We start from the raw sequence: 24,028 nt of genomic DNA on the forward strand, positions 1-24,028 counted from the left end.
CTGCATGGAGATGGGTTACACCTGGAGTCAGATTGACAGAAATGGCCAGGACCGATATGGCTAGAGTGTCCTGGTTGGTGGTCTATACCCCAGGAGGGGTAGTAGGCATAAGTAAGTAGAAAAGGTTACACACACATCCTTGGAGGGATATTGAGCAGTCATTGATTGAAGCCACTAGAAAATCAGTTCTGTTGCACCCAGAGAGCCACCTATTGGGACTGTTTCCCCACACCAAGAACAAGAAACGTCGTAGCAAATGTATAGCTTTTGCCTTTTGTATGACCATGGAGAAAAATAGCAATGACCTGGAGGTCATTAGGAGTTCGTGCTTGTTAAGATGGAGGTTTGAGGTCTTGCAATGGCCTGAAACTGAGAGCATATACTGCACATGCAATAGAAGAAGTGAGTGAGAAAACAAGATAGAGCCCTGGCATTGGATGAGATTATAATTGTTTTAGGATACCAAAAAAATTCTGGGCAGGAGAATTATGTGGCTGTGTGGTAAAATTCCAGTAACTTGTTTTCAGCTGCAGAGAAATCAATGAAATGTGTTTTTAAATAAAAAGGCTCACACACCCTTTTCAGAGGCATCAATCTCCAATCGTACTGTGCCATCTGCGGTGTAGGTCCCTAGTTTATGGTACCAGGAGTAACCAGGGACTGTAAATTAAAGTGTCCCTTTGAGGGACAGCAGCTCTTGTTGTTTCACCCTTAGTGGGTTAAGGTAAATAATTATTCCAAGTCTCAAAACGCAGACTGGAAGGACAGTTTAAAACTGCTAACTCGATTTTGCCATTTAAGGTAATGGCAAAGCCCAGTCATCCCTTTGCAATATATATTTCACCCATGAGGTAGGCCTGTTGAACTCTTAAGCAAGGTGCTGTATTTGACAGAGTGCTGTATATTAATAGGTGGAACAACATGTTTCAGCAGGTAAACCCCTCAATTGCCGTTTTACTGTGGAAAGGCTAGTAGCCCCATTGGCGAGTGCAGAATTACAGGCTGAAATCTATTTTTTGCTAACTTTGACTACGAAAGTTGGGACTGTAAGGTATGAGAATAATCAGTTCATTAAAAAAGATTTCATGGTTAAATCGAATGTAATGTCTCTGGTGGGCAAAGTGCAACCTAAGAAGTTGCCACTTTTGTAGTCCAAGGTATCCAGTGCCCTTTTGTGGTTGCACACAAAGACTGTTCTCACAGACCACGTTATGTCCTCCTGGAGAGATGTGTGAATGACTCCCAGGAAAGGACCCAATAGAAGCCTGCATGGGGGAGAGGTGTTATCGCTCCTTGGCAGGAAGCCGAACGGGTGTTAGGCCAAAAGGTGAGCCTAAAAGAGGAAGCCACCTTTGAAGGGCAAATGGGAAATACTTGCGAGAGTGGCTGCTCACTTGTTTAAGCAGACAGACTGGCACCAGGGACAGAGAGGGGAAGTCAGTTGTCAAACCGGTTTTCTAGGGGCATGTAGCCACATCTCTGGGTTGGGCTAGAGCAGGGGTACTCACAAACTTTCTCTTGGGGGCCAAATTTACAGTGTGGTTTGTGGCCGAGGGCTGCACCTTGGGGGCGGGGTCATTGAGGGAGGGGGCGGGGCTAGAGCAACAACAAAAAAACTGTGACCATGAGGTGGAACACAGGTCCCTGCAGCGGACTCCTTCGTCCACTGAGCCACCGGACCCGGCATACACATATCTCTCTCTCTCCCTCTCTCTATCTCCCTCCCTCGCTCCTCCGTCTCCCTCCGTCCTCCGTCTCCCTCCCTCTCCCTCCCTCTCCCTCCCTCTCCCTCTGTCTCCCTCCCTCTTCCTCCCTCCTCCATCTCCATCCCACCTCCGTCTCCCTCCCACCTCCGTCTCCCTCCCTCTCTCCCTCCCCCTCTCTCCCTCTCCCTCTCTCCCTCTCCCTCCCTCTCTCCCTCTCCTTCCCTCTCCGTCTCTCTCCGTCCTCCGTCTCCCTCCCTCTCCCTCCGTCCTCCATCTCCCTCCCTCCTCCGTCTCCCTCCCTCTCTCTGCCTCTCTCCCTCCCTCTCTGTCTCTCTCCCTCCCTCTCGTCTCTGTCTCTCTCCCTCTCCGTCTCCCTCCCTCTCCGTCTCCCTCTGTCTTCCCCTCTCTGTCTCCCCCCTCTGTCTCCCTCCCCCCTCTGTCTCCCTACCCCCTCTGTCTCCCTCCCTCCCTGTCTCCCTCCCTCTCTCTCCACCTCTCTCTCTCCCTCTCCCTCCCTCTCTGTCTCCCTCTGTCTCCCCCCTCTCTGTCTCCCCCTCTCTGTCTCCCCCTCTCTGTCTCCCCCTCTCTGTCTCCCCCCTCTGTCTCCCTCCCTCCCTGTCTCCCTCCCTCTCTCTCTCCCTCCCTCTCTCTCTCCCTCCCTCTCTCTCTCCCTCTCTCCCCCTCTCTCTCTCTCTCCCTCTCCGTCTCCCTCCCTCTCCATCTCCCTCCCTCCCCCCTTCCTCTCTCTCCCTCCCTCTCCGTCTCCCTCCCTCTCCCTGTCTCCCTCCCTCTCAGTCTCCCTCCCTCTCTGTCTCCCTCCCTCTCAGTCTCCCTCCCTCTCCGTCTCCCTCCCTCTCCCCGTCTCCCTCCCTCTCCGTCTCCCTCCCTCTCCCCGTCTCCCTCCCTCCCCGTCTCCCTCCCGCTCCCCGTCTCCCTCTCTCTCCCCGTCTCCCTCTCTCTCTCCGTCTCCCTCTCTCTCTCCGTCTCCCTCTCTCTCTCCGTCTCCCTCTCTCTCTATCGCCCTCCCTCTCCGTCTGTCTCTTTGCCTCTGTCTGTCTCTGCCTCTATCTGCCTGTCCCTGTCTCTGCCTATCCGTCTCTTTCTGTCCCTGTCTCTGTTAGTCTCTAGCTCTATCTGTCTCTGTCTGTTTCTGTCTCTCCCTACTTCCCTCTGTCACCCTCTGTCCCCTTACCCGACTCTCACACACTGCTGTTCTCTTGTCATTCTTTGTCACCTCTCCCCCCCCCGCACCCCCCCTCGCTTGTGTGGCAGCTGGGGCAGCTTCCCTTCCAGGGCACACACACAGCCCCACCCGAGTACTTCACAGGTCTTTAAGAGACCATTTCCATGATAACGAGGCTTTGTTGTATTTCACCTCTTAGCGCCCCAGCAGCTCCACTCGGACTATCGTTTGAATCCCCGGCCCCCACAGAGCAGAGTCTGTGTTTGCTGACACTGTTAAAAAAAAAAAAAAAAACACCGGTACGATGTCTGCACGGCCTGCGGGCCGCCAAGAAAGGCTTGCTGGGCCGCCACGCGGGCCGTACTATGAGTACCCCTGGGCTACAGAGATCTGCACGCCAAGAGAGGTGTTCTGCCATTTGACAGTTGACAGAATGGAGCCTTCTGGGATAGCTTGATACCAAACTTCACGGGAAGTAGTCATCAAGAAGGAGGGAACCTAGTAGCCCATTTGCTAGTTACTGCCTCCGCCCCTGAGGGCATTTTCTGGGCATGAAAATGGCACCACTCGCATCCAGAACTGAGATCTCGTTGGACTGGAGAAGAAGACCAAAGAAGGACTGCTCTGCTTCGCCAAAGTCCTGGTGAAGAGAGGTTGAACTGAAGTTGATTGCGCCTACTGCACCTGGTGGCTAGCAAAAGAAAGGACTGTGCCTTCGGTGTCCTGCTCATGGAGAAGTCAACTCCTGAGCCCAGTCGAAGCAAGAGCCTCCAAGGGTCAGTTGGCTGACCTCCTGTTCGCAGCACAGGTGCACAACAGTTGAAATAGCCCCCCCGGGACGAGTTGGTAGCCCAGATCTCTGATCTCTGATCTGCTGCTCTACGCCACTGAGCAGCATCAAGGACCAGGACAAGATGCTCAAAATTTGCTCCTGAGTCTGCTGGACCAGGGAGAGTAGTTGGAGTGCAGCTTGGTCACCCAGAAGGCAAGTTCTTGCCAAAAGAAGGGAATCACTGTACCAGACAACTAATAGCTCCATGGCAACTGGGCATCTGCCAAGCTCAAGGGGATTTTAAGAGATGTTGACCCTGCTGCCAGGATTGCCTCACCAAGTGCCTGGACCAAGGTGTAGCCCAAGGAAGACCCCCGTTGACTGCAGCATCCTCACCATCCTTGAGTATCCTTAGCATCCTGCATCCCTTGCATCGGGACACTTAATAGAAGTCTGTTGCAAGGAGCCACTGACGATGGAATTGAACCGAAGACTGCTTTTTTTCTTGAGGTAACTATTTCTGAAGACCTTGCTGTTCCGACTAGCTCCCTGCCGGAGTTGGTTGCCTTAAGTTACTCTAAGTAAAGTAATACAACTTGCCCATGGTTTTCTTGAAAACATTTCTGTGTCAAATGTATTGAATTTGCCAGTGCTTGTTTGCAGTTGAATAAAAAGCTGTGATTTATTTTACCATGTTAAATCTGTATCTCCACAACCCTCTGGTGAATATATCTTCATTTTGGTGTCTAAAAAGATATTTAAATCTGCTCTATTTTTATAAATTGGGGTCAGATTTCTTGTATGTCTTCATTATTTCTTCTTCAATTGTTTTAGTACTGTTAAAGTGCTTTACACTTTTTCCTTTGTGTAAGCCTGACTGCTCAAAGCCACAGCTTCCCAGGGTTAAGCTAAGGGTTTAACAAACAAAACCTAATGGACCCAAAAGGGTTGGTAAGTGTGTTACACAGTGAGGTCGTCCAAACGAGTGGTTACACCCAAATAATACACCCCGTATCCTCACAGTGTCGTTCATCACCCATTGGAAGATGTCTGGTGTTCTTCAGTCCAAGCATTACTCTGAATGAACAAGGTCCCTTTTTAGTCCCAACAGCTGTTTTTGCCTTAGCACCACAGGGTTTCCACACTATTTTCCCAGGAACTAATTGCACTTGCAGAACCTCCATGTAAAAACAATTTGCATGAACTATACGATTCAAAATAGGTTTGTGCCTTATTTGAAGGTTATTCTGTATTTTTTGTTGATTCTATCGTAAGAGAATGTTCAATTAAAGTATTCCTTTTACTTCCATATGCATACTTGCCCAAGTTAACATTTTATCACAGGCTTAGGTGCAAGGTAATCCTCCCACTAAACAGTAGATATTAATTCCTTGAGCATTAGCAAGGTTATTGTCTAGCAAATAGCTTATTGATACATTTAGCTGCAGTGTAAATACTCTTTCCTCTGTCACCATTGAGTCCTTAATGATGAGAATGTCTTTGGTTTTCTGTTTTAGTTTCGACTGGAATGATGGCCTGTTTGATGTGACGTGGAGTGAAAACAACGAACATGTCCTGGTAACATCAAGTGGAGATGGCTCCTTGCAACTCTGGGATACTGCAAAGCCTGAAGGTCCTCTACAGGTTTTCAAGGAACACACTCAAGAGGTAAATGTCATTTGAGGTAGACTGTGAATGTGTTACAGAGAAATATGTCTTTAAATATATGATTCACTATCACATATACCAAGTTCAGGCTTCTGTTAAAAATTCAATTAACATCAAATGTAACAAGGCACATTTGTCATTGTTGAGCACAAACCTTATATATGCAGGGTACTGTGAATCCATTGATGCTAGACAACATTCATCTATGTACTTACAAACTTACTGAGGTGTGCAAAGGTCTTAAATAAATACCTGTGATTGTGCTTTGGGCATCTTTTGATATAAGGAACTACTGTGGCCTGAACTCATGTCCCTTATGGCTATAGACTTTGCAGACTCTTTGCAACTAAAATGATATCCCACATTTTCTTTAACCGTAGTGCCCTACACATTCTAATGGTTGATCTAGGTAGGGATGTGTTGTCAGCACTAGACTCACCATTTATGAATAATTGTGTGCCTTAATGAATTGTGATGACAAGCCAAGCATTTACATTTTTTTAAACAACTGATGTTTTATCGAAAATATAAATTGATACTTTAAGTTTTGTAAACGTTTATGTTGTTGATTTTTACCTTGAATACACTTAATAATAAATAATCTTTTTTTGTGTCCATATGACATAAATAATGTTTGTGATAAATAAGTTGGCAACATTAAGTAGTTGGTTGATAAGTCTGCCCACTCCATGGACAAGATTTTCAGTTACTCGCACAGAAACAACAGTCTATACAAATGTAGCATCCTAGCAATTATTGGTGTTGCGAATGTATCTGCATGACCAAGGATCAACAGTACACTGTATGCTAATCTGTTACATTATATTAGAGGTATGTTCATGACATGGGTCTTATTTAAGATATTCTGGTTGGTTGTGATTGGCTGGCGAGCCTAATTTTGGTGCTGAGTAAAAAGATTTTTTTCAATAAAGCTGATTGGTTGGAAAGTCTTATGACATTGAATGTACTTAACATACTTAGAAAGTGCAGGAGACTGAGTTTGGGGGTTTTGGCAGTTGAAAGATCATGAAAGCAGTGGTGAGAGCTGTTGGCAAAATGTCGAGAACTTGGGCACTCCTAAGTGAATTTCTTTCTGGGACCCCTCTGTACAATGGCGTAACGAAAGTTGAGGGGGTCCCCCTGCCACGTATACGGAGGGGCCCCCACTCCGGATCTAATCCGAGCTCTTGGGCCACAGTATTGTGCTGTGGGGGCCCCCCTTCAGCTCGGGGCGCCCCGCACCTCGGGGGCTGCGGGGGCCTGTGTTACGCCCCTGCCTCTGTACCAGATGGAGACACCCTAGATTACATTATTAATGGCTGATCTCTTGACTGTTGACTAAGTTTAGTTAAGAGGTAGGCATTCACCACATGGATTTTGGCTTTCAGTTGTTCAGAATCAATCAGAACAATCGATTAATCTGACCGTCAGGTATATTATGCCCTTAATGATCAGGGGAAAATATGTCTGTTACGCATTCAAATAGCTGTAGCAATATTTGGGAAGGATACCCCGTATAAGAAGATAATCCAGAGAATAAATTGAGCCTTTTTAAAGTGTAAAGTTTAGGGTGACTTAATCATAGAACAATAGGTTCCTGAAGGAGTAACTTGTATGTACTTTGAGTTCAGTTGGTATCAAAGTCCAACCTATAATGATTTAAACATAGAAAGCATATAATAAGGCATACCACAAAATTTAATTGTGAAGAAAGTTTGCTTTTAAATATATAACACACACAATCATTCAGCAATTAATAGCGATACTTATGAAGAATATATACAATCCTTGTTCAGACAGGGTCCAAGATGTAAAAAAGCACTGCCAATCCACAAAAATCAAAAAGTCCAACTTGTAGCATATTTGCTAGTGATTAATGGGGATTGGTATATCCACATAACACATCACAGACTTTCTGACCATTGTCCATTCAAACTGGTAATTTTGTTGAATTTGATCGAAGTCAGAAGATAGGCAGAGAGAACGTACTGTTGAAGTTTCAGTCTCAACTGACTAAAGATTCTGCACGCCCATCATTAGTACTGAGTCTCGAAAACAAAGCCAAACAGACAGAAATAATCAGTACGTCAACATTAAAATCACAATGTGGATCAATCACCAAAAGTGTGCTAACCCAAAAATCTTTTAGCACCACCACACACCGTAAGTGCAACTAATTAACCAACACCGGAAATAACCTACATGTAGAATGTGAAAATAAATACACTGGATACACCATCATCCACATCAACATAAAACAATTACCAAAGAAATCACCAAATATTAAACCATGTTCTACTTAAGAAAGGTCAATCTACATAAAACAGCATGCAAAAATCAGTGGAGGTCGCAAATATGATTCCACACCTCTGCCTAAAAAAGTAGTGGGTGCATGCCCAAAAATTAATGTTTTTTTTATTTTGATTTTTTAAACCTTTATTAAGGATTGTGCAATATACAAAGGACACATCTTCTTACACATGGCAATACAATTGACAAAGAAGTCCAGTAATTACATATCATAATGTTCCAAAACAGTTAGCAGGCAAGTGACATTCCTGTTTCATTCACTGTCAGTCAATACCCCCTCCCCCCCCTTTGGCCCTTGTGTACATCTGCTGCTGGATCCCACTACACAAACGCCTCGTTGGTAGCTGAAGGTCGCATTTCACAATATGGGTGCGTGCTACCCCCTTGTCCCCCTGTGCTCATTATAGCCCGGACCCATGTGCCTAATCGCCAACACTGGCTACCGGCGGATCTTGGTGTACAGTCTCTGTGGACATACCGCTCCCTGCCTGAGTGGCTCTGTGTGTTCTGTACAGCGCCCAGAAATTCTAAGGCCTGTTGCGTGGAGGGAGAAGATCGCTATAGTTCTCTGTTTGGGTACTACAGTATAGCATGTCATTAGCCCATTGTGCTGTAGTAGGAAGCGGTCAACCAGCAAATCGCCACTCTGCATTTGGCCAGTAGTAGGCCCATGTCGACCAAACGTCTCACCCCTTTGGGCACCAATCTAGAGTAGCCCAGTATTGCCTGTGCCGGTTCCAGCTCCTGCCCAATCGCTGCTGTCAAGTCACTGAACACTCGTACCCAAAATCTGGCAATCCCCGGGCAAAACCATGCTAGGTGCATAAAATCAGCTGTCTGTTTGTTGCAGCGTCCACATCTCGAGTCGTCTCTGAGGCCATATCTGCACAACCTCTCTGGAGTGTAATAGACCCTGTTGAGGTATTTAAAATGAATCAATCTGTGTTTACCATTAAGGGAAATACTTTTCTTGCTGGTACAGCAATATGTCTACATTTCGTCATCACTTACCCTGTCCAGATCCCTTTGCCAAGCTAATCTACCCTTAGTGAAGTGGTTCTTTCCGTAGCAGATAGTCTGTTTATAAATTTTGGACACTATGCGCGCTTGATCGTCATTTTTATAACATAAGTCAGGGCAGACCACTCTGGCGGTTCTGCCAATTCGCCCCCTTAAATCTGTAATAAGGCATGTCGTGTTCTGTAAAATTGGAATTTGGTGAGCAGTGTGGATCCAGCATCTCCCGTCTCCAAGTCCTCCCAGCCTTTTGCTACGCGATCTCTGAACAAGTGTCCTATAGTTGGGACCTGTATAGTGTTGAGCGCCTTCACAACTCCACCGTCCCTACATGGGGGCAACCAGCGGCACCAGTCTAGTGGGGCCATCGACGAATACAGAATGGCCCCAGCCCGTAGCTTTAGTAGATGGTGCCATGCGTGTACGGTCGTGTTGACTGAGTCCAGTATTCCCGTTCTACGATCAGGAGGGGAAAAAAGCAACGGCGGCAACTGGCAAGGGGAGGCCACAACTCTCTCTATGAGCAGATGGGGGTGTCCGGCAGGCCGTGTATCCAGTAGTGAGCATGCGCACTCTGGCCAGCCCTATTGTACAAGTCTAAATCAGGTGGTCCCAGCCCACCCAAGTGGTACGGGAGAGTGAGAATGTGCCATTTGACCCTTGGTTGCTTGCCGGCCCACGCCAACCTGACCATCAGTATTGTGAGTCGCTTAAAAAATGTACTCGGAAGTACCAATGGGATGTTTGTGAAAAGAAAAATCAAGCGGGGCAGTACCACCATTTTCATTATTGAAACTCTGCCCAGCAAAGACAGAGGAAGTCGGATCCAGCCCTCCACCTCATCCTCCAGTTTACTGACAGCCACGCCATAGTTTTCCCTGAACACAACGTCAGAGTCTGTGTGCACCTAAATTCCCAGTCAGCGCACCGAGTCCGACGTCCACTGCAACGCGTAGTCGGGCTCGAACCGGGTTGTGGCAGGAGTAAGAGGGAATATGATAGACTTCGTCCAGTTAACACGCCACCCCGACAACCCTCCAAAGCGCACCACTTCACGCAGTACCGATGAGAGGTTGTGCTCAGGATCACGAATATATAGGAGCGTGTCGTCCGCATACGTGGAGACAATAAGTTTGTAGCCTGGAAATATAATACCTTTGAACCTATGATATTCTCGCAGTGCACAAGCCAACAATTCTACCAAGGCATATAGTAATGGTGATAGCGGGCAGCCCTGTCGCTTGCCCCTAGAATGTGAAAAGGTTCCGTCACCAGATTACCGATTTTGACCCTGGCCATGAGCGTGTTGTATAGCACCCCTATAAGCTGCAAAAATGCTTCCCTCAGTCCCATCCTCGACAACACCTGTCTCATAAACGGCCATTCGACTGAGTCAAAGGCCTTTTCCATATCAAGAAAGACCGCCACTGCAGAGATATCCGGTTTAGTGTGCTGCACCGCTCCGAACACAGTGCGCAGATTGTAAGTAAGGTTGCGGCCCGGTACAAATCCCGCCTGCTCTGAGGCCACTATGGTCAGTACCAGAGGGACCAGCCTCTTTGCCAGGATCTTCACAAATATTTTTGTGTCAACATTAAGCAAAGAGAGCGGTCTATATGATGCACACTCCTCCGGGGGCTTACCTGGTTTTAGGATGACTACAATGATCGCCTCTCTCAGCGAATATTGCATAGTGCCTGATACACACATGTCGTCAACGAGTGTGGCTAAGTGCGGCAGCAGTAGGTCTGAGTAGGCCTTATAAAACAAATAAGGCAAGTGTAAATTCCTCTCTCTCCAAGGCGCGCATTAAAAACTCACGGTGCGTGTTCGTTAGCCAAGGCAACTTAATATGTGTGAGATAATCTAAAATTTCCTCGTCAGTACCTCCACCTTGGGCTGTGTAGAGTTGTGAGTAATATTGTCTAAATCTTTCAGCTATGTCAATTTCGTCAGTTAGTGTGTTGCCGTCAGCCGACTTTATTTTAGCGATTACTGTTTTTATCGGCGCTTTATTGGGAGTTGGGCCAGCACTGCACCCAGCCGCTCGCCCTCTCCGTAGGTGCGGGCTGTGGCGTATTTGCCAAGGTGATTAATTTCCGCATCAGCAGATTCTTGGTATTCCTCTAGTTGGACCTTGAACTCTTTTAGTACTTCATCGTCCACACTAACCTGGAGACGCGTCTCCAGGCCGGCTAGGTTCATTTCCAAAGCGGTAAGTCTCCTGCGTATTGCACGGAGGACACCAGAGTGTTTGGACATAGTCACTCAGTGAATATAAACTTTAAACGCTTCCCATACCACTTGGAAGCTGTCCACGGAACCGACAGTAGCGGCAATTTTTTTTTCGATAGCTTTTAGCAAGCTCCTCCTTAAACACTGCATCTAGCACGGAGTACGGTGGGAACCTCCAAGTAAAGGGGGGGGGGGCAGTCTTCCGTGGTACACGTAGTTCTAATAGTATCTGAGAATGGTCTGAAAGTGAACGTGGAAGCACCTCACAGGACCGGGTGTTCTCAAACAACTGCCCAGTAACAAACCAGTAATCTATGTGTGTGTGGAGATTGTGATAAGCTGAATAATGAGTATATCCCCCTTTGTCCGGGAATCTCTGCCTCCAGAAGTCATACAAACCAAACTGCACCAAGGCATCAGACACAGTCCTGGCCGCCGCCGTGACTTGGCGCTCCGGCCCCCGACCTATCCTGACACAGATTTAAGACTAAGTTCAGGTCTTCACCCCCAGAGGTGGTACCCCGCTCCACAAGGGGCGCACTTTCTCGGACAGTGCAGCATAAAAATCTGGATTGTCATAATTGGGACCATAGATGTTAATTATAAGCACGTCAAGCCCCGTACCACGGCCCATGGATATGACATATCGCCCATCCCTGTTGGTGACTATAGGATCAAGCGTGTAGGGCGCCTTGGGGTTAACCCATGTGAGTACTCCACGAGCATGTGTGGTGTAGCCGGTAGCGTGAATGCGGCTCTGCAAACCCCTGTGGCTGAGGATGGGGCTATTAAGGGGAAGGTGTGTCTCCTGCAGCAGCGCAATATCTATCTCGTGTCTCATCAAGTAGGCCAAGACCTTATGCAGCTTTCTGTGGTCATTGAGACCTCTCACGTTCCATGTGAGTGCACGAAGATTACCCCGCGCTGCCGTGCTATTGGGATCACTGCGTGCTTCCCCGTTAATATCTGTTATCAACCTATCCGTGCTACACATCCGGGAACGTAACAAGTTCCATTATGTTGTGTAAGGTGTATTGTCCAAAAAAGAAATGTGTCCATCCAGCTAAATTTGCAACCCATCCCACCCACGCCAGGGCTTGCCCAACAGTGCCGCGGCAGAACCCCCTTAAACTTCCCACTTGCCACATCTTAGAAAAACTAATGAGCAGAAAGGCTGCTCAGTTTCGAGCGAAAGAACACCCCCCCCCCCCCCCCCCCGCACCACCCAGAAGGTAATACCCCAGGTGTGTGTTTCACTCGTGGGCAGAGGTTGCTCGCCTTGTTAAGCAAAACTTTGAAGCTTATTCAACTAACCCCCCGCACACCAACAGACTAATGTAATGCATCTGCAAACAAGAGAGGATTTCCAACCCCCATAGCATCCACATAGAGAAGAGTTAAACAATGTCCTAACTAACTGTACCTCATACCAGCACTGAGAATTAGTGGGGGCAGGACAACAATATCCAAATGTGTCCCATAGTGCATCCGAGACCCAATGAGTCAATCAGTGTCCCTAGGACCCAGTGAGTTCTTACTTTTCCACAATAGGTTATTCCATGCCGCCCCCAAAAAAAAATTAAACAATTCTTATCTGCTATTTGGATGGGCTCGAGTTCAGTCCTGTTCATCTAAGCAACCACCTTCCGTTCCAGACAAGGAGCCCCTGTCCTGGCTGCAGCGCTGTTCTTTAGTCCAGTCCTTCAGATCCTTCTGCAAAGCCTTGGGGTCTGTGAAGATTCGCGAGTGGCCCTGTCGATTAACACGGAGTCGTGCCGGGTATAGCATGGCGTAGTCTATGTTGTGTTACTTTAGTTGCCTCTTCAGCGGCGCAAACTGTTGTCGCGCTTCCTGGACCTTCAGCGTAAAGACTGGAAAAAGCGAAATTGTGGAACCTTCATATTGTAGGGTCTGTTTCTCCCTGGCCACTCGCAGCACAGAGTCTCTGTCGCAGTAGTTCAGTAATTTTGCAATTATCGGCCTTGGGGGGCCACCAGGCGACGGACGGAAGCCTAGGGAGCGATGTGCTCTCTTGACAACAAACATGGGTGAGAAAGTGTCACCGCCGAGGAGTGTTACCAGCAACTTTTCAACAAATTGCTACATGTTGGCAGTTTGAGTCGACTCCGGCAGGCCTGCTATCCTCAGGTGACTGCGTCGGGAACGCGCTTCAAGTTCCTCCGCTTTGTCTTGTAACACTTGCATCACCCTACCCAGTTGTTTATGGTCAGTGTAACAACGTTGTCTGCGACTCCTCCACTTCCATGATTCAGTGCTCCGCCATGTCTATCCGTTCTGCATGCTTGTTGAGTCTCTTGGACATTCTGTCCTTGCGATAGGAGAGAGAGTCCATCTTAGAGCCCAAGACGGAGAGACTGTTCTGTAAGCCCGTTTCCATCGCCGTGAGCATGGATCGGATGTCGCCATCCGGTTCTTCCTGTGGTGGAACCTGCCCAGTGTCCCCCGCGCCCGTAGTAGCCTCTCGCCCCTTGGGCTTCCTTTGGTCAAACGTCGGTTTCGGCTGCGATTTATCGACTCTGCCCATCGTCACCAGTAAAAGTTGTTGAGGCCGGGACTCGCTAGCGCGCAGGCCGCAGACACCGTCCAAGTGGGCGCTCCAGCTGCTAGAAGACGGGTTCCAGCAACCCAAGCTAGCAACAGCTATCCAGGTGGACCGCTAGCCCTGCGCCGCTACAACCAAGACTGCAGCAGTCCCAACCGTCCCGAGGGCCCAGACCGCAGACGGCACAATGTTGCTCCCTACTCCTCAGACGCACAAGGTGTGACGGGCCCTCCGCACCAACTCAGGTAGGGTTCCCTACGTAGTGAATCTCAGCAGCCTAACACAGTCCCCGGCACCACTGTGCCGCTGTCTGCAACAGGGGGGGGGGGCACAGTACCTGGTGCACTGAGTCCTTCAGCAGGGGCAGTCGTGCAGCACTGAATCAGCGGTCCCCCTGCGATTGCGATGACCACTGCAGCGTCCCTCTGTGTTGCGGCGGCAAGTCGAGGTTGGTGTCAACTATCTCTTGCCCTCCAAGGACGGCCCTTCGACAGGCAGCCAGATAGTAGTTGGCCCTTCAAAAGCGGCCTAATAGGCCCGCTGCCCCGTGACTCGGTTCCCCAAAATAGCAGGCCACGCTCCATTCATTACACTGCAGTCGGGTGCTCGTGGGTTAGACACCCTGCCCACCAAGTCGCACGTAGCCTCCAAACCTGGTCACCAGTCCAGGGGGACTCAGTTATGGATCCGCTGCACCTCGTCCCGTCACGCACGCCGGACCGCCAGCAGCTACGGGTCCCATAAGTAAGTGCGTCAGCGGCTCCCGGCGCCTTGCTTCAAGACCCTTGTTTCTCGTCTCTCCCCCACAGGGGGGACTGTGTGGTAAAATTCACTGGGTGCAAACGAAGGCAGATTCCACCGCACCAGAGACCGCTCCAGCCACTTCGGTCCCGCTGTCTGCACCGGGGCTCCGTGCTCCACAGAGCCGCCACGCCCCGGGCCGTCACGAGGTGGTACGGCAGCTCAGGGATTGAGGCCCACTCCGGCGCTCAGCGGAGGTCTCCTGCTCAGCCGTCCGGGTGAGTTCAGGGGTCAGAGTCAGTTCTTCGCACTCCGGTACTCCACCGGGATCGAAAGCGGCACTAAGGGAGTCGTGTTACGCTTGCAGATGCCGGATTATTGTAGGATAGCGTGCTGGTTGTGCGGAGCTCTGCGCTCAGGCGGCCTTCTTCGGCGCTGGCAAGCTCCGCCCCCATGCCCAAAAATTAATTAAAGAAAGTGCTAAAGGCACCAAGTTCTGTAATTCTACAGATTATCTGAAAAATAATAAAAATAAATTAAAGAAACATAAGTTCATATAAGTGTTGTAATAGAACAACAATACAGCTACAGTGTAGTGAGACTCCCACTTACGTAGAGACAGGGTCAGAATGAATCTGAACGGCACCGATCTACCATAATGAAAGAATCCTGATCGGCTTTGGTACCAAGACACTATGAACAGTTGCATGCGCTTACTGGGGGCGAATCGCGTGATACACCCATGGAACCATGGTCGCCATTTTAAAGTGTCAAAACATGGCTGAAATTCTGTGTCTCACAGATACATAATCTGTTCTCAATACCTACAGTTATGATAGAAATACCTGTATACAAGCCACCAAATGGGAAAAACATTCATATGGTATGATTCATAATGTACTTCCGAATGCTTACTAATTCTCTGTTAGACATGGAATAGATCACGCTACATGTCCAGGGACAATGGCTGCCATCTTAAAATGGCAATGCTATCCGAAAATCATAGCCCCAAGCCTATTGCTGTAGAAACCAAGTGAATATCCAAACAAAACATCCAAAGAGCAGGACATAAATATTCTTCAGAACCCCTATGAGTCCTATGGTCGTGATTACAAATCTTTATTTAAAATATACAGAGAAACTGCTGGCATCTTAAAGAGGGGCCAGTTCGTCAAAGCTCCAAGGAAGTTAGCAGAAACTTTAATCACACAGCACCCATGGAAGGGGTAAATCTATTAAATGAAATAAGAAACTCAGAGGGTGGCTAAGGAGTGCCATTCAACCTGTTGGTTGAGGCCTTTCTAAACAGTGTTACCTTGCCAGATCCATCTATTTCTCCTTAAGTGCAAGCAATCTATCCACATTATGTTTCCTCCTGGAGGCATCAATCACTTTAAATACAAACAATTTCATTTCATTAGCAGCATAAGCAAACATTCTATAATGGTCCACTAAAGGAGCGTTTTGAACATTACACTGAATTCTTGATTGGTTTTGTAGATTGCGATGACGAATCTCCTGAATCTTTTTGCCAATAAATTTTATGTTACAAGTACATTGAATGAATGAATGAATGAATTTATTTATAGAGCGCTACATTCACTCCAAGGAGCATCTTGGCGCTAGCAGAGAGTAAATCGAGATTGTAGCAGCAAGTGAGACGAGAGGATAGGTATGAGGGCTTGCACTCATGCCTAGTGTAATATTAGGGGGAGCACAATACTGTCGGGAGCAGAAATAGCTTCCTGAAGAGACGTTCTTATTGAGCCAAACTCAACTGGAGGGGCAGACTGTTCCAGGCTCTTGTTCCTAGAACGGCTATGGTTTTGCCTTCTATTGTTTTCAGTCGGTTGCTGGGGACTGCTAAATAGTTACCCGAAGATGATCGCATAAGGCGTTGTGTGGTATAAGGGCGTATTCTGGACCTGAGATATGTCTGCCCTGATGCTTTTATTGCTTTATAGATGATCGTTAAAACTTTAAACAGGATTCTTTTGTGGATTGGTAACCAATGCAGTAGTTGAAGTGCTGATATGGAAGGGGGTCCTCTGGGTAGCCTAAGCACCAACCTGGCCGCTGCGTTCTGGACCACCTGCAACTTTTTTTAAAACAGATTTATTTACTCCTGCATACAGGCTGTTACAGTAGTCCAAACGCGAAAGAACTAGTGCCACAGCAACTGTTTTCCTAGCATTCATGGGCAGTAAGACCAGAAACTTTCTCAAGATTTTTATGGTATGGAAGCACACACCTGCTACAGCCAGTGCTTGGCTGTGGAAAGATAGGGAGGGATCAAACTTAATCCCTGGTTCCAAACTGTGTCTGCAGTGTTTGGAGGTGGAACCATATTTTCAGGCCACCATTGACTGGGCGTGAAGAGATTTGTTTTCCCGAACAGCATGATTTCAGTTTTTTGGCTGTTACATTTCAGATGATTGAGTTTCATACAGTTCATGACTGCCGTTAGGCAGTGATAGAATTTTTCTTCCGCTATGGTGGAGTTTTTGTCAAGGGTGAGGATGATCTGTGTGTCAACTGCATATGTAATAGCTTCGACATCGAATGAGTCTATCAGGACAAGCAGTGGGGTCATATAGAGATTAAAAAGCGCTGGGCTTAGGGAAGAGCCCTGTGGAACCCCCAATAGTAGCTGTTTTCCTACAGACTTGTGGTGGCCGAGGGTAACTATGTTACGTCTGTCTGCTAAAAAAGAAGAAAACCAGGCTAGCGCCTTATTGGTAATGCCGCTGGTCGCAAGTCTATCTAGTAGAATATCGTGGGAGACCGTGTGAAACGTGGCCGATAAATTCAACAGAACCAGTACTGCATTCTTGCCCTGATCTAAGGCAAGCTTTAGCGTTTCCGTAGTGTAAAGCAGCACTGATTCTGTAGAATGGCCGGGTCTGAAACCAGATTGTTTTGGGTGAAGGATATTTTCCTTGAACAGGAAATCATTAAGTTGTTTGTTGGCTATTTTTTCCACTAGTTTACTCAGCCATGGTAACTGTGAGATTGGTCTGAGATTAGAGAGGGTGGTAGGGTCCGCGATTTTCTTTTTTTGGAGGGGTTTTACTGCCGCAATCTTCCATTTGTCGGGTACACTGGAGGATTCAAATGATGAGTTGATTATTTGATTTATGGACGGATTAACAATGTCCACAAGTGCATGGGGTACTCTTGGAGGACAGAGATCAAAAGGGGAGCCCGATTTGCAGGTGAGAATAGTTTGTCTCAATTGTTTCATGCTGATCTCTTGGAAGCAGGGGAAATCTCCTGTGTTCCCTAAAGGTGTAGGCTGATTTGCCAGGAGAATGGTCTCAGTAAATTCTTTCCTCAGATCAGTGATTTTATTTTCAAAATATTCAGCAATTTTATCGCACAAACCCTGTGATGGTATGATTTCTTGATCACGTATTTTGGGTTTGATGTAGGTTTGAACGATGTTAAAGATTGTTTTTTGGTTTTTTCCTGCTTGATTGATTTGGTTGGAATAGAATGACATTTTTTCCAATTTAATATTATGGTGGTAATGTCTAAGAGCTGCTTTAAAAGGGATAAGGTCTACTGATTCATAGCCTCGTCTCCAGATTCTTTCCAGTTTCCTACATTTACCTTGTAATTCCTTTAATCGGGTGGAGAACCAAGAGGCCTGTTTTTTCTTATTAATCAGGCTTTTCTGGGGCGAACAATTGGGGCTAAGCTATCTGCAAGGGATGTCATCCACTCATTGAGCCTATCATTGTCAATGGAGGTGATGCCCGTAAGGGTGGGTTTGCCTGCTTCGGCCTTTGTTAGAAGTTCAGGATAATTAAGTATACTGTTCCACTTGCGACTCCCCATGGGGCCTTGTAGTCCCTGGGAATTCCCTGCTTGAGTTTTTTTCAGATCAATTTTAAATGGGATATATTTGTGAACTGACCAGGTAATTGTAGTAGGATGCTCTACGGATAAGCTGGTCATATTAGTAAAGATACCATCCAAGGTATGTCCCGCGTCATGTGTGGGGTCCTCAATCAATTGTTTTAGTCCCATGGTGCTGATGATTTCGGAAAATAGTCTTGTATTGGGGATATTTTGAGTTTCTAAGTGTATATTGAAATCTCCCAGGATGGTGAAGTTAAGATATCTGATCACTAGGGAACTGCATATAATTCAATACAATAAATTACATTATTTGAGGCACAACTAAAAAAATGTCTTTCGATTCAGATTACATGACTCTTAGGTTCCTGTCCCTGCTAAATGAGAACCTGGTTTGTTTAAAGTGAGGTTTTCTGAATGCAAAAAATGCAAGTGTTTTAAAATGATCTTTTTTTTATCATATTAGATTGTGTACCAAACGTAGTAACACCTTCCCAACTAGAAACATTTGGTTTTTCTTTCACTGTTAAAAGTGAATCCCTGTTATAATACTATGCTAATTTAAGGGTTCTCTTTATGAGATGGTAGGAATATCTCCTAGCAATCAACTTTGATGATAACATTTTGGCTTCTTTGAAGTAATCTTCCTTTTTAGTGCAGTTATGCCTAATGCGTAAACATTGCCCAAAGAGTATGCTGTCTTTGAGGTTTTCTGGGATGATGGCTATTATACTTTAATGGTGTGGTTCTGGCTGTCTGCTTGGTATAGAGACTTGTGTATAATGCCTGAGTAATTTCTAATAGTGAGATCCAAAAATGCATCAAATTATTATTGAATTCTTAAGGAAATTGTAAATTCCTGTACTGATTGTTCAGCCATTTATGAAAATCCATTAAATCAATTACAGAAACTCTCCAAACAAGGAGAACAACAGCAATATACTGAAGTCATTTTCTGATGTAGTGTCTGTAAGGATTTGATATATTGTAAATTGTTCTGTCCTCAAAGGCAGCAACATAGAGATGAGCTATATCTGAGGCAAACATTGTTCCCATTGTAACTCCTTGTAGTTGGACAAAAACTCTCCTTGAAAATTAAATACTTACATTCTAGCGCTATCTTGTCACACTCAATGATAAAACTTGTAGGTATTCTATGTGATCTAGTACGAGTCTCAAGAACCGAGTAAATAACACGAAGAGCTTTAGAATAATCGTATTGAGAATCAAATAATTCACCTTCAATTTGTGTGATCACTGATAGACTATCTCTATATAGGATCTAGTCAAAGCAACAAAAGGTTCGATAAAGAAATCGACATATTGTGCTAGTGGTTGAAGAATTGATTGACATCCAGCCATGTTTGGGTTTGTTTTCCACACTCAGTCCTGATGATGGTCTTGCAGACTCTTCAGCCCATTGAGACCAAAACGTCGACAGCACATCCTCTCTGATGCCTATCTCGTGACTTCAATCATTTTCAACTAAATTACCAGTTTGAATGGACTATGGTCAGAAAGTCTGTGATGTGTTATGTAGATCTGATCCCCACTATTCACTAGTAAATATACTACAAATTAGGTTTTGTGATTTTTGTTGGTCATCAGTGCTTTTTTACATTGTTACATCTTGGACCATTTTGAACAAGGATTGTATATATTCACCATAATTATTGATATTGATTGCTGAATGATTGTGTGTGTGTGTGTGTATATATGTGTGTGTAAAAGCAAATCATCACAATTTAATTTTGTTGTATGCCTTATTATATGTTTGTTTTCTGTTTAAATTGGATTTTATACCAAATGAACTCAAAGTACAAATAAATTACTCCCTCAGGATCTTATTTTTCTATGATTAATTTTATACCCAGTTTCTTGGAGGAATATTAGGTACCACTACTGTGTGTAATATAAGTTTAGGTGGATATCGTACCTCTTGGGACCCTTTGCATTGTGTATTTTTTGTATTCAGTTCTAGTCAGAATAGTTGGAGTTATTATTTTTGTCGATGGATACGCTTAGCACTTCCCAGCTTGCAGCTATGCATGTTTTTTTGGTTAATCTAGCTTTGTAATAAGCTCTTAGTTGTGATAGATTTTCCATTCTGCTGGCATCTTTTGAGTCCCCTAAAATTAATAATAATTTCTTAGTGTGTGTTGTCTTTAACTCCCTACCAGGTCTACTGCCTCTTGATAGATCTTTTTCTAGTCTTGCTAATAATTTAGTAGAATATCAATAAAACCGATGAGGTCCTCACCCTTTAATGTAAACACATGCTCTAATATAAGATACGTCTACTAGGTTAATAATGGTTAAACTGCTTCATCCAAGTATAGTTGCAATTTTATCCTTGTTCTGTTGTTTGATGGGGTCAGCCTACATCTTCGACCGATACCTCGGGGACAAACTGTTAGTGCTATTATTTACTAGGGCTATTATAGAATTTTAGTCACACTCATCATTAGATGTAACATATAGGTCATAATAAATTTCCCAGCTCTTGATTTGTGCTGGAATATAATAAAGCCCCAAAGCTTGTGAGTCTATGTGGATGGGTGGCAGACAGACAGACAAAACCACTTTATTCGATTAATTAAAATCATAGAAGTACAATGCATAAAAACACACATAGAACAATTTGTTATCCTAAATACAAATGGGCAGTAAAAAAAGTAAAATATCATAAATAATCTAATATACATCATGATATCAAAATCCCGGTAAAAAACAATTCCAGTTAAATTCATTCAACATTAACCATGGGCAATATTCTTTTTCTACGACGGACAGCAGCAACAAGGAAACTGGCGACACAAAAAATGTTCCTTACATCTTCTAACAGTTGGAGATACAATAGGGCTGGTCTAACCAGCAAAAAGCCCTTTTCCCTCAAAAGAGGGACTAAAAACCTCCTCCGTATATCATTATAAAAATCACAGAACATAATAAAGTGCAAAGTATCCTGAGGTGAAAAGTTATCGCACTGGCACGGGCCTATCTCCTCTATTTTACACCAGCCAGAAAAGTTGCCCAACGTGAGGTGAATTAAATTAAAACGGAATCTAGTCAGGAGCCAATGATGATAAGGTTTGGTCACAATTCTCAGGTAGGGCTCAATCAATGGGGAGGAAATTGTTAAATAATGAGCCTTAACCAAAGATTTTTGTAACTCTAGTTGCTCCCGTTCCAACAATAATAAATTTAAAAAATGTGTTTTCACCCAGTTTATATCTTCTTTTTTAATCCCTGCTGGGGTGTCATAGATTTCAGGACGCCCTAGCCTGTAAAACATGCACTTTACATAAGACAGCCACGGAATGCTACTGGCTTTATCCAGGGCAACACAATCCCGTAAAATCTCACGGTTCAAAGTCAGCTCAGGATTGAGCCATGTTTTAATCCAACAAACTAAGGGAGCCAATCTCAGTGTGTCAGTCACATACCCCAACCCCAATTCCTGATGGATAGAGAAAGTTGGGGTTGATTGGGGCACAGACAAAAGGGTGCGTAAAAAATAATTTTCCGCCAGCTGCACCCCTGTCAATTGTTTGTAGCCCCAGATAGCAGCACCGTATGTAGCAATAGCCAGACATTTAGACGATAAATAGCAAGAATTGCTTCAAAGGGTCTAGCTCCCAGCCGCTTAGAAATCCTATGTGGATGGGTGGTTTAGTAGGGGTATCAGATCATAGATAGCTATTTCGGGGACAAACCCATGAGTAATGCACACATGACTCATTTGGCAACAACAGCAGGAATACAACATTTGTTTTAAACACAAACTGAGCTTGCAATGTCCAGGGATAAATCCATATGTACTATTTCAAAGGAGAAGTACAGACATTGCAAGCCAAATTATAATCAGCCAAAATCATCACTTTCCATTCTTTTACTTTTGTGTGTTACTTATGGTCTCTTTACTTAGTTCACGTAATGGCTGCAGTTAAGGACAAACTCTCTCAACTTTTGGAACTTATTGAAAACATAAGACAATATGATGCTTACAAAAGGTAGTTGTAGGAAGCTGCCTCTTTATATGATATACCACTAAGTGGTTATATCATGTAAAGAGTCCAGAGATTCCCTCAGTAGTGTACAGGGATAAATGTAAACCCAAAGTGCTCTTTTTGTGGTAGTGTGGTCGAGCAGCCTTAGGCCTAACACAGAGGAGTGTAAGACATTTGTTATGCATACAGCGATTAATAAATGACACTCGGCTCAAAAAGGAGATCCACCCTAATTTTAGTAAAGTACAAATCTTCAACATTTATTTTAAGACTAAGAAATCCAAAAAACGCATAGAACATGGCGCATTAAAAATAGTGAACATGAATGCCTCTAACACTAACCAGGCCACATTCTTCACTCACCTGACCCGCCACATGGCTCCGTACCAGACGTTTCCTACACTCATGGGGGGAGACTTCAATATGTGGCTGACGGGCACCTGGACAGATCCTACCCACCATTGCGAGATTACCATACAGTGCACACAGCCCAGGCGTTTAGTGACTGGCAGCGCCACTGGGGACTGATAGACTCCTGGAGAACCCTGCACCCCCATGATTGAGATTACTCCTACTTCTTGGCTATGCATAAGGTCCATGTCTGATTAGATGCAATTCTATGTACCGCAGACATACAAAGCCTTGTCCAAACGGTTGAATACCTGTCCTGAACGATATCGGACCACAGTCCGATTCTTCCCGTATTGTGGTGGACCCAACTTAGGCCCACAATCCCTACCTGGAGGCTCCGTCCTGACTCACTAGATGACCAAGTCTTCAGAGACGTGATCCGAGAGAAAATAACCCAGTACTTTAACGACAACGAGGGTACAACCTCTTCCCTGCTGGTGGAATGGGATGCCTTCAAGATGGTCCTAAGGGGCCAGTGTATAGCGGAGGCTACAGGGATCAGACACATGCTCCTGACCGAGGTACTGACCACGGAACAAGACCTAAGAGAGCTTGAGCAGAGACACCCAGGTCACCCGGATCTCCAGCCGGGATTACAGGATGCTAAGGAAGAAGTGGCAAAGCAGACGAAAGACTTTGATGCTTTGACTATAAGTAATATCTGGACCGCACACATGCTGAGAGGGATAAATCCCGGTCCCTACTGGTGTGGCTAGTGAACCCGACCAGCAAGTTCTCTCCTGTGGTCGTGCTGGAGGACGAGGAAGGTAACAGGCAATATACGCAGGAGGGTATCAATTACATCTTTGCTCAGAACTATGCTGGGCTGTACCGTAGTGTCCTGTCACAAGGCAACATCGCAATTCTGGACTACCTAGAGGGGTTGCATTTGCCACAACTAGGAGCAGATGAGATGGGACATGATGGGTGCAGATATCACCCACCAAGAAGTGAGGGTGGCCATTAAACACATGGTGCACATCAAAAACCAGGGAACCAATGGCTTTCCGGCTGGGTTCTATGCTGCCTATTCGGGAGAATTGGTGTCCTGGTTGGTGTCACTATATGCTGCAGCCCGGGCTGTGGGGACGTTACCATACAGCACCAGGGAAGCACTCATAATTTCGGTTTTGAAATCAGAGAAGCCGGGCCACGACTGCACGGCCTATAGGCCGCTGCCAATGTTGAACATTGACTATAAAATACTGAAAAAGATCCTAGTGGCTAGACTCCTGCCCCACATGCCAAAATTGATCCATCCAGATCAGACTGGGGTCATCCCAGGGTGGAACACAGCCATCAACATCAGGCGACTCCTAACAATATTAGGCGTAGATGACTGTGATAGAACTGCAGCCGCTGTGTTCACAGTGGACATAGAGAAGACTTCTTCTATGAGGGGTTGGGCAGGGTGGGACTAGGTGGTTTTTTTTTAGCGTGGACGAAACTATTATATGCAAACCCGATGGCCAGAGTGCGTACAGGGAGGGCTAGCTCCCTGGGTCAGAAAGTGAAGCAGGGCATGCAACAGGTATGCCCCCTGTCTCCCCT

The 24,028-nt window shown here is 45.8% G+C and overlaps 1 protein-coding gene across 1 annotated transcript in view; it reads left to right on the top strand.

Moving 5' to 3' along the window:
* PEX7 (peroxisomal biogenesis factor 7) overlaps positions 1-24,028 on the top strand; it is a 1,030,600-nt gene that overhangs the window by 98,371 nt on the left and 908,201 nt on the right. Inside the window, exon 3 of the mRNA XM_085611529.1 lies at positions 5,179-5,329. Coding sequence (XP_085467655.1) covers positions 5,179-5,329 — 151 coding nt within the window. The remainder of the gene's footprint in view (positions 1-5,178; positions 5,330-24,028) is intronic.

The sequence above is a fragment of the Triturus cristatus genome, chromosome 6, assembly GCF_964204655.1.
Source record: "Triturus cristatus chromosome 6, aTriCri1.1, whole genome shotgun sequence".
Classification (NCBI taxonomy): Eukaryota; Metazoa; Chordata; class Amphibia; order Caudata; family Salamandridae; genus Triturus; species Triturus cristatus.